We start from the raw sequence: 13,794 nt of genomic DNA on the forward strand, positions 1-13,794 counted from the left end.
ATGAGCCTACAGTCTGAAATGAATTATTCACCCTGTACATTTTACAAAAATAATATGTTTAGTAAAAAGAACAAGAACATTAAGATGTAGTTTGTCGCTTAGGACTCAAACCACAAACTTTAGTAAGTAACTGTGTTCTAGTAAAGAGCCAGGCTTCTTCATCAGCTTTATGTTCCATCATCCTGAACACCTCATCACTGCAAATGGATCACGACTTTATTTATTTGGACTCAGTTCTGCAAAACCAGAAGCCTCCCTGGGGTACATACCATATTCCACAAATCCTCCAGTCAACTTACATAATTTCTGGAGCTTTTATAAATAACAACTTTAATCAGCAGTCTTGCAAATCATGTAAGCTGTTGGACACTTTCAAAGGTCGTGCATTAGTGCTGCAGGATTCCAGCTGCATCAGAATGGACACATCTCTGAATAAAACAGGCTAATAGATGCACTGCAGCACTACCAGTGTGCGATAGGTATGTAATCAGTATCCAGGAGGCTTGGAACATATAAGTTTAATAGGAGCCTCTCTGCCTTTCTTGTATTTCCTCTCTCAGTGCAAATCAAATTCTCAGCATCCTGTCTTTCCGGTTCATTCAGACCTGTGGGTTTCAGGTCTCACTTTAGCCAGCTAAAAATACTTTATCTTCATTCACTGCCCACCCAATCAGACATGTAATTCACTTTGACTGGCCCCATCAGTATCTTCTCTGTAGACAGTACAGAAATCAGAGGACCACCCACATTCTGAGGTGTCAAGGAATCCACTAGATTTATAAAGCACCCACAAATGATGCAGTGAAAAGAAGTGCAATTGTTAAAAATTGGAAAGAAAAAAATGTGTTTGATTAATGTGACAAATCAAAATGAAGCAAAGTGCAGACTGTAGACAAAGTAAGACCTGCTGTTAGATGTTTATATGTTTTTCTAGTTAGTAAGGTAACCACCTTCCAGTACAGTAATGGTCCTCTACATCAATGTCCTCTACATCATACAAGGTTCATGATTTCATGAACCTTGTATAATGGATAATGCCGCAGGGCTCAGTTCTTGGTCCTCCACTCTTTTCCGTCTATACTATAAGCCTAGGTTCCATCATCCAGTTGTACGGTTTTTCTTATCATTGCTATGTTGACGACACACAGCTCTGTCATTCCTGTCATTTCCCCTGGATGACTCCATTATCTCACTACACATGTAGTGCATGCCTCGCCAATACTGCTGAATGAGAGAGAGGCACTGCGCTCTGCAACCGAACAACGTCTTGTGGTCCCCTCACCTCACCCCAAAAAAACCCCAGGCAAAACTTTCCAGCTCTGTGGTTCCCCAATGGTGGACTGACATACACACCTCTGCATGCTCAGCTGCCTCATTCTGCTGCTGAAAACAGAATTCGCTACACTTAAATCTTTCTCTGCACAAAAAAAACAAACAAAAAGCACTGCACTTATACCCCATGAAACTGAAACAGCACTTTACTTTAACGTTTGTCTCCTTGGCTTAGATATTTGTTTGCTTTGTACCTCATTGGCAAGTGGCTTTGGATAAAAGTGTAAACTGTAAATTGTATTCTTATCTTTTTGACAATGGGTGAAGCGTCAAAAACAGATCATCCTACAGTAGACGTGCTGTCTCCTAAATGCCAGTACTATTTTCTTTAAGTAAACTATAACCTCCAATCTCCAAGGCTGAGACACAGGTGAATTATCTTGTATTTCAGCAGAATGGACAGAATGAGTTCATCCAGCGCTGTGGTAAGACATAGAGCTGTTTTCAGAAGCAGAACAGTTGCAGCCCCACTTACCAGCAGATTGACTTTTTCAGTTAAAACTGGTAGAGTGCATTTATACAGTTCTGAAAATAATGGATAATAAACTATTGTGAAACTACAATAACAGTGAACACAATGTGTAATTGACAGATTTCATAGATTAATTAACAATAATTTTTAGTATAAAGTAATTAGCATTTCTTGTCTGAAAATGATTTGCTCATTGCTCTGACCCCCCCACCCCTCTCCTCTAATGTAATATTACACAGATGCACATACTGTAAATGTAGGCACTTCTCATGTTTCCAGACACGGCTGCAAAATCCAAACACATGTCTGCATGAACATAGAGACACACACACACACACACACACACAATTAGAAGCATGCTCTCAGCTCTTCACTGTCTGTCTCTGAAAGCAAAACAAACATACTGGGTTTCAGTAGAATTTTCCACTTACACAACAGTACTTTGTCAAAACGACGCTCAGCTTTCAGTGTAGCGAGTTTATCAATGGAAATGAGTACTTGCAGGTATCAACAGATCCTTGATTGCTGGTACAGTACTTCAGCCTATGCTTTTTATTGTCCACTGTCCTTAAATTCAAGCCCCTCACATAAGAGCTGACTTTGTGATAACCCTTGCAGCAGACACTCAGCCACAATGCACTTTATGGTATTGATTACATCAATTAACTTTCCAACCCCTCACCCCCTTCTCTATTCTCACATTGTTCCATGCATACCTACAAATACATGTCATATATCTGTGCTTAATCTTTAAACACAACAAGGAACGGTGCTTTACTGCATCATTCATCGACTGTGTTTCCTCGACTGGTGTGAAGGAGGAGGTGGTTAAATTTGGATTTTTATACACGTTGCTCCTCCCATGTTCCCTCTCTCCCTGACTCTTTCTGTTTGAGATGGGATAGACCACTCCTGTTCCTGTGGGCCAATTGCTCTTTATACCTCTCACACCCACAGCATACCCCCCTCGTTCTCTCTCTCTCTTTTGCCCTCTGCTTTCGCTGCTCCCTTGTTTCCTACTGTGTTTCTTTATCCCTTCTCCATAGCCATCTAACTTACACTCGGTACTGGGATCTACAAACCTGCTCTTCAAGGTAAGAAACACTCCTCCTATTTCTCACATGCATTGATTTACCTTTATTTTCCTGTTTAACGCAAAAGTACTTTTTCTGTTGCTAATTTTAACAGCACTCTTTTGCTTAAAGGGTTACTTAACACAGCTAACTCTGTTTCATTGTGTGTTGTTGTTATGTGTTGTCTAATTCATTCTGATATGCTGGAGTGTGATTTGCTTCACTCCTGACACTCCTGAGGACCAGTCTCTACAAGCAAGGGCGACAACATGTGCAAATATGTTGTAAAACTCACAACGTCACATAGTTGTCTGTACAGGGCTGCACTGTGGCTGTTGTCAGAATGCGTAAATGCAAACCTAAAACTTGATCTTGTTCACTCTTCTGGTTGCTCCATCTTAACACTACACTTATACATCACAGCAATTGCTCAAGAATCTCGGCTCCACCTTGGATAATACTCGTGTTAAAGACTACATTAACCCTCAGCTGGATAGTGAAGCCAGAGATCAATCATTTTGTAAAACTGCAAGCTTTTGGAGAGTCAATTTCACAGAAAATGTGTGACTATCTACTACTCTTCTACCACATATTCCTCTACAAGTAGAGGGATCCTTTAATTTTTCTACTCAAGCAAAAACATACTAATGTACCACCCCAGAAGTACTCCACTAAAGGAAAATGTCTTTTAAACAATGTAGAATTTGATAAAGATTAGTTTGATTAATGAGGAGATGAATTTGACAAATTATTAAAGGTGACTTAAATGTGTTGTTATCTACAGACTGTGGAATAAAAACTGAAGTTGGTAAAGGTGAGGTTGATTTTAATCACCTTCCATAGTGACCGGAGGTTAATGCATTAATGATACATGCAGCATTTCTTATGTTTCTCACAAAGGGTTGACAGTGTGGTGCAACTAAATCTGACAGACACCCCATATCTTTTTCACAAGCCTTGACAAACGTGCTTCAAAGAAAACTCTGACAATGAAATGTTAGGAAGACCAAAGGCAAGCATCTGCCAAAGACATCGGACATGCTTGATGATATGTCATCCCATTGTAATCACACCTTGACTAACAGCTTTGACGTGCTTGTGCTCACTGATCTTCCTATGGTGAACGGTAATAGTGTGTAAGAATAACAAGCGCAGCGATTACGGTGTCGTTAGAGTCTGTTGATAATGGAAAAGTTGAATATTTGTTTTGGATTTGTACAGCTTTAAACTTTTCCAGAGAAACCTACCATAAAAATAAAGGAGAAGTGTGAGATACTGTAGATGGCTGCTGCTTGTTCTAAACTTAAAAAGTGCCTGAGAGATGCTTTTTTTCTGCTTGTTGATTTCTGCTGGGGCTGTTATTAAATATGGCTCTTAATTTATTCAAAAGCATTACCTCACCACATGACACCAGCATTTCACACTTCATTAATTTTTTGGTATGAAAGACAAGAGTGTTGTTTTTAATAGCAAGCAAAGAAACTAAAATAAATCAGGACATGCAGTGTGTTCACAGGTGTGTGTTCTGTGTTTTGTCTCACAGTCAGTTGACGTTTGAGTGTGAACTGTAATTGCATCTACATTGCACTTCTACAGGACTCGATGACAAATGTTTGTGAGAAATCTTTTTTAGACTTGCGTATGTGTCGTTTTCTTCCTCACTGAAGCACATGGTGGAGCTGGTGTGAAACACTGTTTTCTGTCATAGAGTATACAGCAAACATGAAATTGAAGTAGTTTTTGCAAGCAGGCCCCTGATCAACTGCACTGTTCTTAGGTCTTCTCTGCCTGACGGGCACGTCTTCAACCCTCTGTATGTGCTTGTTAAACCTGGTGGTATTGTTCAGTCCATCAATACTATTAATGCTGCCAGCATTTTTTTCCAGCCTAAAGTAAATAAAGTTTCCTATTATCGCTCATCATCACTTTTCAAACATCTCCACGTCATCACTTTGAGGGCTGAGATGCTTTTAGCGATCACCTCTTTTAAATCCAGTTTCTTGCCAACAGGAAATGGGTTCCAAGCAGAAAATCGGCTACAAGTGTCGCGTAGCAGGAGTGTTCTTTCTCCTGTTGGCCAGTATTGCTGCCCTTGTTGCTGTTGCCGTCATTCAGGACAGGTGGAGGTTTAAAGAATACAATGAAGAGGTGAGATAAGCAGATGCACAAGTGTTCTTCGAAGGGGGCTTACATTTTGTATGGCGAGCTCCTCCACTTCAACAAAGTAAAAGTGTAAAGAATTCATCCATGTACAAAAAAGAAAGACAGACAGGTATACACCTAGCTCTCAAACACACTCATCTTTTAATGTGATGCCTGAGATAATTCAAATAGCAGAGTCAGAACTGCTAAAAGAAGATGGGTGGTGGTGGTCGAACAGCTTTTCTGTAGTTTAAAACACTCGCTACAGTCTCAGCAGTTTGATGAGATTAACAACATTTAGGGCTTTTACAGCTGATCTTTTATTAATCAGTATATGATGTGTAATCAGACAGTCCAAATTAAAATGTGACCTTAATTCTCCTTTCTTCTTCTTCTTCTCTTCAGTATGGCATTGTGATAGACTCGGGTTCATCTCGATCCAATGTGCACTTGTATAAATGGCCCGGAGAAAAGCAGAATGAAACAGGAGTAGTGACTGAAATCATGAACTGTAGAGTTGCTGGTGAGTCCTTGTCATTACAACGCATTACAGGAGCTAATTCAAGTAAAGGATGAAGAAGTCTTTGAAACATAATTTGTTCTGGCATGACCTATTGTTTTCTGTGCCTGTACTTAAGAATGTAATTTTAGCTTGGTCTTGTGCTCACAGGTGATGGTATCTCTGAGATGAAAGTTGACCCACAGAAAGATGCACAGTCATGGAAAGCATTCAAAGTCTGCATGGACAAAATCATCGAAGTCATTCCTGCACAGAAACACAATTCCACACCTCTTTTTCTGGGAGCTACCGCTGGAATGCGACTGCTACAGTGAGAAAGTGTAAAATTTAATTTTAGCTTTAGGGTATTTTCTCATGATTACTTATAATGTGTTGGAGAGTGATGGACCTGGACTGGCAGCTCTAAATGTGAGGTTCTGGTACACAAGATCCCTACGGTGCTATAAATGTCATACAACTCATGCTACTTTTTAATCGACTTGATCATTCATTCTGCACCACGGTGCTGAAGTTAATTATGCTGGTGAGCTCAGAGCAATATTTGTTAGGTTGTTGTTTGGCTTTGAAATATGTAGAAGTATGAAATGTAAAGAAATGTTAAGTCCACAGAACCCATTTACTATGTACATTTAGAAAATATCATAAATTATGCCAGTGTAGGAGACATTTCATGAAATATGCTTATTCTCTTTCTTGCTAAGATTAATATTACACTTCTGTCTTCATGGTAAATATGAAGACAATTAGCTTAGCTGGAAAGACTGAAAGCCTCCATCCACCTTTAGCCTAGCCATGCTTGTTCTCGCCTCTGAGCTGTCTCTGTAACTGTCTGCTCTTAATATTTAGTCTACAAAGCTGTGAGTGGCCTCAATCTGAATGACAAACAATTACTGTAACGTCGATTCGGTTTTTGCCTGCTACTGATAGTAAGATCTGTAATGTGGCTCCTTTGTTCTGCCTTGCCCTAAGTGAGAAGGAGCCACAGAGATCCAGAGAAATCCTGGCAAGTCTCAGAGAATATCTGAGTTCTCTGCCGTTCTCCTTCCAAAATGCCTCCATCATCACTGGCGAGGAGGAAGGGCTGTATGGGTGGATCACTGTCAACTACCTCATGGGAAACTTTCTAGAGGTAACATATTCTCTCTACTTGTACCTGTCTCTTTAAATATGAAAAAATGATGCTGCCATTCAATAACAGGACCATCACGTGTTTCTTTTCCCATTACATCTGCAGAAAAACCTTTGGAACACCTATGTGCGCCCAGCAGGAGCAAAGACAGTGGGATCGATGGACCTCGGTGGAGCATCGACACAGATCGCGTTTGCGGTACAGGATGACCTCATGGGACCTGACTACATGCATATCAAACTGTATGGTTACCCTTACAACGTATACACACACAGTTTCCTCTGCTATGGCAAGAATGAGGCTGAGAAGATGGTTATGGACAAAATAGTGCAGGTACGCTGCTTTTGATTTTGTCTTTCGTATTTATGTTTGTATAAATAAACTGAACTGGGAGGTGGTGCAGGAGTGGTGGTTGTGTTTCAGAGTTTTCTCTGTGATTGCGTTTAAGTACACACGGCAGTGGGATTGCATGCTTCTTTTGCATACATGAGCGAACCGAAATCCATTTATACCTAGTTAAGAATTGATTAGTGAGCTGTTAACAGGCAAAGAGAGGTCAGGATGCATTATGTCATTAAGACCCGGAAATGTCAGGAAGCTGTGAGAAACACATTTTTCTGGTAGCTTATAACATTGTTCTTGAAAGTATGTCATAAGTATGCTCAAATGTTCTGACATAAAATGTTATCTTTCATTTCATATTCACATCAGCATCCTTACATGACATTGTGCCCAAGTGGCTTCCTTCTTTATCTCATGCTCTCATCTCTCCTGTCTTCCTATTCCCAACATTCCAGGAATCATCTGATCCAAGCAACATTAGAAATCCCTGCTACCATGACGGTTTCAACATCACGTTTGACGCCTCATCCATTTATGACACAGAATGCACAAAGAAATCAAAAAACTACAAACCCGATCAAAAGCTTGTCATGGTGGGAGCCGCTGACTCAGACAAGTGCAGGAGCATCGTGAGGTCTATATTTGATTTCAAGACTTGTTCCTCATCCCAGTGTTCCTTCAACGGTGTCGAGCAGCCATCGGTCACTGGAGAATTCATGGTAAGACCTAGTAGAAATGCATGTAAGCAGACAGACAAAGATGCAAAACCACCTACCGGTAATATACTGCACGTCTGCTGTTCCTGACAGGCATATGCTGGATTCTTCTACACTGCTAAGATTCTGGGGCTGAATGGCACATCGGATCTTGATCAATTCAACTCCTCGGTCAAGAAATACTGCCACAAAAACTGGGGAGTGGTGAGTTCTTCCAACTGGACTACAGCTACTGTATACTCATAAGATGACTGAATGCTGGATTCTCTAATGTTTGTTTCTGCTCATTTCAGGTGAAGAAAGAAAATAAAGACATGCGTGACAATTTCCTCAGGACCTTCTGTTACGCTGCTCACTATGTCTTCACTTTGCTGACAGATGGTTACAAGTTTGACAAAGAGACCTGGAAAAACATTAACTTTAAAAGAGAGGTTGGTTAAATAACTCTGTGTAACATAATAATGTCCACCGAGACATTTCTCGCTCCAGCTACTGCATCTAACATTACGGAGCCAGTGCATATCCACTGCATTTCTTCTCAGTGTTAAAGTTAAAAGAGTTGTTGTTTGTCACAGACATTTAACAGCCTTTAACATACAGAAGCGCAAATGAGGCCACCCACTGAGACCCATTAAAAGACAGTAGGCTGACATGTCCAACATCTGCACACAAAACATTTGAGGGCAGAGTGAAAGGCTGGCAGTTTATCACTCTGGGATGCCCTGAGGACATTGACCATGTTTTACAAAGGAATCCCTCATCAGAAGGGAATTCCCTTTGTGTGACACCCAGCCCATCACTCTTGAGCCATAAAGAAAGATTGTATTTTATAAATTCACACACTACAGCCGCAGATTTCCCATTGCGTGGCAGTCGCCGTTTAGACTAAATTGCAAGAAAGGACCTAAAAAGCTGGCGATGTTCCCAATTTCCAATCCCACAAAACAAGAGAGTTAGTGTGCTGTGAAGTGCCTTTGGGGTATCTGTGAGTCTGGCCATCGGTTGGTAAGTCCCCCTAGAGGAAGTTGCTGAGGACACACACGTTTCTAATATGTTCTTTGGGTTTAATGACTCATCTTTTGGCCGAGAGCTAAAAGAGCTAAAACTTCTTTTCTGGGCTGTTCATTTTTTAATTGACATGCAAAGTGATGATAACTGAGTAGCAGCATGTACTTCTGAAACATAACTGGGTGCAGCATGAGAAAACTGTCTGCTGTGTTTCCACTGTTCTCTCTCCTCTTTCCACTCACTCCAACCAGTTAAGGCAGATGGTCGCCCACCCTTAGCCTGGTTCTGCTACAGGTTTCTTTGTTTAAAGGGTATTATTTCTTTTCACCGTTGCCTAATGTTTGCTCATGTGGGATTTGGGCAGGTTTCTACATAATTCTATACACTTACATTGTTATATCTGGTAAATCCTTAAACCCTACATTTTAAAGCTCTTTGAAATTACTTCTGTCCTGAGTTGGTGCTATATAAATAAACTAAACTGAATGGAAAAATTTAAAATCTCCTCTTTTCTCAACAGGTGAAGGGAACCAGCATAGGGTGGAGTTTGGGCTACATGCTGAGTATGTCCAACATGATCCCGTCTGAGGTGAAAGAAATCCCCCCCATGACAGATCCAGTCTTTGCCGGCCTTATCTTTCTATTTTCAGCACTAACCATTGTAACTGTTGTCTTGGTTTTCATCATCATCATTCGCACCTGCTACTGAGAGTCTACGTTATAAAGGAAATTATCTGCCTTTAAAACCCTTAGGGACTGCTGTAATTCTGCACGTAGCTGGAAGGTAAAGTAGCATATGCAGAGGCACTTATACTCGAAGTTGAGATGATGATGATGACTTTTTTTTCGGCCTGAGCCATTTACACTTGTGAGAAATCATCTCACTGCTTGGAAGTTTGAGTCTTTATATTTCACATTGTGACACTGGTTTTGTTGAAAAACTAAAGTAGCAAACACATTTTTTTACCTCAGGGAAACTTTTTTTAAACCTTTAGTTCACTCTGGTCTTTGGCAAGTACCACTAAAAGGAGATCTAACTAAAAAGCTAAACACAGTGATGTCCACACATTGCACAAATGATAAAAGAGCACTCAGAAATGTCCATGTCCTAATTTTTGCCTTAGATTGAGAAATCATTGTGCAATAATAAAATGAGACTACATGTACATTCACAAGTTCACACTTGTGTGCTCTCTTACACACATTGACTCTCAGGCAAAAGCACAGGTTATTCGCTAACAATATTTTTTCCCCCGTATTATTCATATAATTGCAAAAAATGCAACTGCTTTTCATACACAATGGTACCTTGTCACGGCTTTATTGTGAGTATTTTATACTATGTATGAACTAATTTGAAACTGTAACCACTCATACCCATCATTTACTGAATGAAAAGCTCCATAATAAATAGTGTATTGAATGTTAAATGTGTCACTGTGGGTCTGTGATTTTGGAAAATAAATATCGTTATGCAAGTGTGACAGTACACTTTACATTTATACGTTATGTATATTTGATTTGTTAGGATCAGTGTTCCTAATTAGTTCACATTTTGCATTACCTTCACATGTTCATATAGTTAGGTTTTTAAGAATGATAACGATAATTGTAGAGTCATAGGTAGAGTTTCCAGTTGTAAAATGTTGCTATCCTGTTTGGTTATACCGTAAATTGGATGAATGCCATACTGTATGTCACCTCAGGGTTCACATATAGCAACCAGTATATGAAGTACATGAGAGATTTCAACATATGAAGAGCAGCTCAAATTTTAAATAATGATGCCAAACCCCCCTCAGTTTGCAACAGAAACTCTGATGGCTATTGATTTTTGTTCTGCAGCAAAATAAAGTGATGTTTTCACAGGGATATCCAACATCATTTAAGACTGAAAACAGCATAAATATAAACATTCTCCACTGCACTCTCTTTCAGAAGCTTTTTGAAAGTACATACTAAACATACTGTATAACTATACCTTTTGTGTCTGTTACATTATAGCTCATTAAAGCTTATATTATTTCATTTAATACTAAACTCAAAACTCAAACAATCCTAGTTGGAAGCTTCTTCAAATCTAATCTAGTGTGTTGTTAACTAATAGCTTTAAACTACAAAGTCAGTCTTTCTCCTGACACAAACTGTGTACAGTGATGCACTCTAGTGGTAGTGCCTTGTACCTGCAGAATTTACACGATGAGTACTGACTGTTTGAAACATTTTTTATTGAAAGATTTGTCTAAAAAGAAAACAAATAAAGAAAAGAGGCATTTCAAACTACAGCAAAATCCACTGGTTCTACAGACACTCTCAGAATCACAATTCGAAACATATGGTAGGCATGTGACCAAGCAAATAAAAAAATATCATCATCAAAGTTATTTCTGTTGCATCTTCCTTTACACACCTGTACAAAAAAAGATCTCATAAATATTAATTTGTTCTTGCTTTCTCTTCTCTCCCTGTTCTGTCAATAATTTACTTTCCAAAAGAGGTTTGTGTCTGCGTGATTTTGGTTGAACCGTGCTTTTTCTATGTGTCTGTTTCTATAAACGTCCTGTCATTGGAGGAGGGTCAGGTCAGGTGGGTGGAGGCTTCGAGGGAGTGGCCTCATAGCCAGGTCAGTCAGTTAAAGTCCATAGTAGTGTTTTTGCTTTTTGTTCCATTCATTGAATTTTCTCATTATCTTGGTTTAAAATGGTCAGTTACTATGTCACTATGGAGGTGCACCTATTTCACACCCACCCAAAATAAGACAACCTCAATCCCCAATACTGAAGTGTTTAGCAGCTCACACATTTTAATCAGTTCTGAACAAAAAAACAAACAAAAAAAAAAAAGGCGACAAAAAAGAGAAAAACAAAAACATTTCATCTTTTCAGGAGATTACATGTATACTCGTAAGCGGAAATGATTTTGTTCAACAGAAATGCCCTTTCCTCTTACAGAGATCACCACCCTGCTCACATTTTTAATGGCTTGTGTTTGGCAAGACAACGGCATCAAAAAAAGACAATTTGTTGCACGGACTGAAAATATGCATTTCAAAATGATTAAACAGAGCATTTCAGAAAGCCAACATAATGAGTTAGAGCATCTCACTGTCAGTCAATGAGAAAAAAGTATGTGAAATTTCATGGTTTTCTGCACTTATTTGTCATAAAGTCTAAGAGTATTAACAAATATGATGTGCCTAAAGTTATAACACAAGAACAATTCTGATCTCTCATGCCTTTCTTAAAAACAACAACAACAACAACAACAACAAAAAAAAAAACTCACAGCACGTGTGTAAAAATATTTGAACCCTTTAATAATAAAGACCTCATAAAAAGCTAATTGGAGTCAGGTGTTAGCATAAGATGAAACACTGAACAGGGAGCAGGGTGTATATGGCAGCGCACCACGAAAGAAGCTGCTGCTTTTGTCGTAGTTTTTTGTTGCCTGCTGTTCTTTTCTCTCTCCTATTTTTACTCGCCCCAATTGGTCGAGGCAGATGGCCGCCCACCCTGAGCCTGGTTCTGCTGGAGGTTTCTTCCTCTAAAGGGAGTTTTTCCTCTCTACTGTCCCCTAGATCTTGCTCAAGTGGGGTTGTTGGGTTTTCTATGTAATTCTGCATACAGTTATATTTTGTAAGGTCTTAAACCTTACACTGTAAACTACCATGAGATGACTTCTATTGTTATTTGGCGCTATACAAATAGAATTGAATTGAATTGCTTAATAAAAAGAACATTGCTGCACACCTGAAGTTTGCCAAAGAGCACACTGACACTCCACAGACACTGCATTGGCAAAATGTATCGTGAACTGAGGAAACTAATATTGAACTATTTGGAAAGAACACACATCATTACATCTGGCATAAAAAGGTCACTGCATATCATCATGAAAACATCATCCCAACTGTAAAGTATGGTGGGGGAAACATCATGATTTGGGCCTGTTTTGCTGCGTTAGGGCCTGGCCGGCTTGCAGTGATTGAGAGAAAGGTGAATTCCCAAGTGCATCAAAAAATTCAGGATAATGTGAGAATGTCTGTACGTCAGCTGAAAACACTGGAACAGGTCTACAACAGAATGGCTTTAGAAAAACCGAGTCAGAGCCCAGTTATTAATTCCAAGGGTTCACATTCTTTTTCCACTAGCACTATGAAGTTTTTTTATGACATGAAAGATCAGAATTCCTTTGTGTTGTTATTTTAGGCAAATTATATTTGTTAATATTCTTGACTTAGATGAAGATCAGATCACATTTAATGACAGATTATGGCAGAAAAACAAAAAGATTCACATACTTGTCACTGTGTATGCAAATTTAAAGCATACACACCAATATTCCACAGGATATTATGCATTTTCAATCTCTTTACCACTAAACTATAGTAATTTATTTCCAATAACATACCTACCTCCTCCGCTGTCTCCATACCACAGAGTGTCTAGTCTCTCGACAAACAGTTCTAGATCGTTACCATGTTTGGCAAACAGAAAGAGTTTTGTTTTCTGGATGAGGCAACAATGTTAAAGACTGACTGCACATTCTCAGTCACTGATATAAATCATCTCTCACACTGACAGCATGAAGAGTAAGAAAAGAAGATCTTAGTTTCAGACGTGAAAAAAACAAAAAGCAACATAAGGAAGATCTCTTCACTACCTAGTTTCTTCATCTTTGGTATAAAATATGCCATCTGTAGGCTGCGTTTGTTCAACAGTTAAGAAAGACTCAAGAAACTGTCAACAGTTTAACTAAAACTATTGCTTTTTGCACATTTTAAAATCCTAGCATTTGTTCTGCTTTTAAGTCAGAAATGTTACTTTTTCGTTTTTTGTTTTTTTTTTACTTTTCTTTTGCTGTGACATAAGCAAAGCAGGCAAAGCAAAACCAACTGGAAGGTAAAGAGACTGCAATCGAAAATCATAGAAATTACAGAGGCAATGGAGAAATACAACTTTTATGATAAACTAAACTGCCTTTTCTCAGGATCAGCGGATTGACCCTTCCCACAAGTCACATTAAAGACATTTTTTCCTACCAACCAACATCATCTGCAC

The 13,794-nt window shown here is 39.1% G+C and overlaps 1 protein-coding gene across 1 annotated transcript; it reads left to right on the plus strand.

Annotated features, from left to right (window-relative positions):
* The first annotated feature begins 2,695 nt into the window (after window positions 1-2,695).
* entpd3 (ectonucleoside triphosphate diphosphohydrolase 3) lies at window positions 2,696-10,164 on the plus strand. Its single transcript, XM_026369886.1, has 10 exons — window positions 2,696-2,898; window positions 4,888-5,025; window positions 5,425-5,542; window positions 5,690-5,849; window positions 6,509-6,668; window positions 6,774-7,001; window positions 7,466-7,729; window positions 7,820-7,930; window positions 8,020-8,157; window positions 9,255-10,164. The coding sequence occupies exons 2-10, from the start codon at window positions 4,891-4,893 to the stop codon at window positions 9,441-9,443; spliced, it is 1,503 nt and encodes a 500-aa protein (XP_026225671.1). The 5' UTR covers window positions 2,696-2,898; window positions 4,888-4,890; the 3' UTR covers window positions 9,444-10,164.
* Window positions 10,165-13,794: the final 3,630 nt, after the last annotated feature.

The sequence above is a fragment of the Anabas testudineus genome, chromosome 16, assembly GCF_900324465.2.
Source record: "Anabas testudineus chromosome 16, fAnaTes1.2, whole genome shotgun sequence".
In the NCBI taxonomy this organism is placed as follows: Eukaryota; Metazoa; Chordata; class Actinopteri; order Anabantiformes; family Anabantidae; genus Anabas; species Anabas testudineus.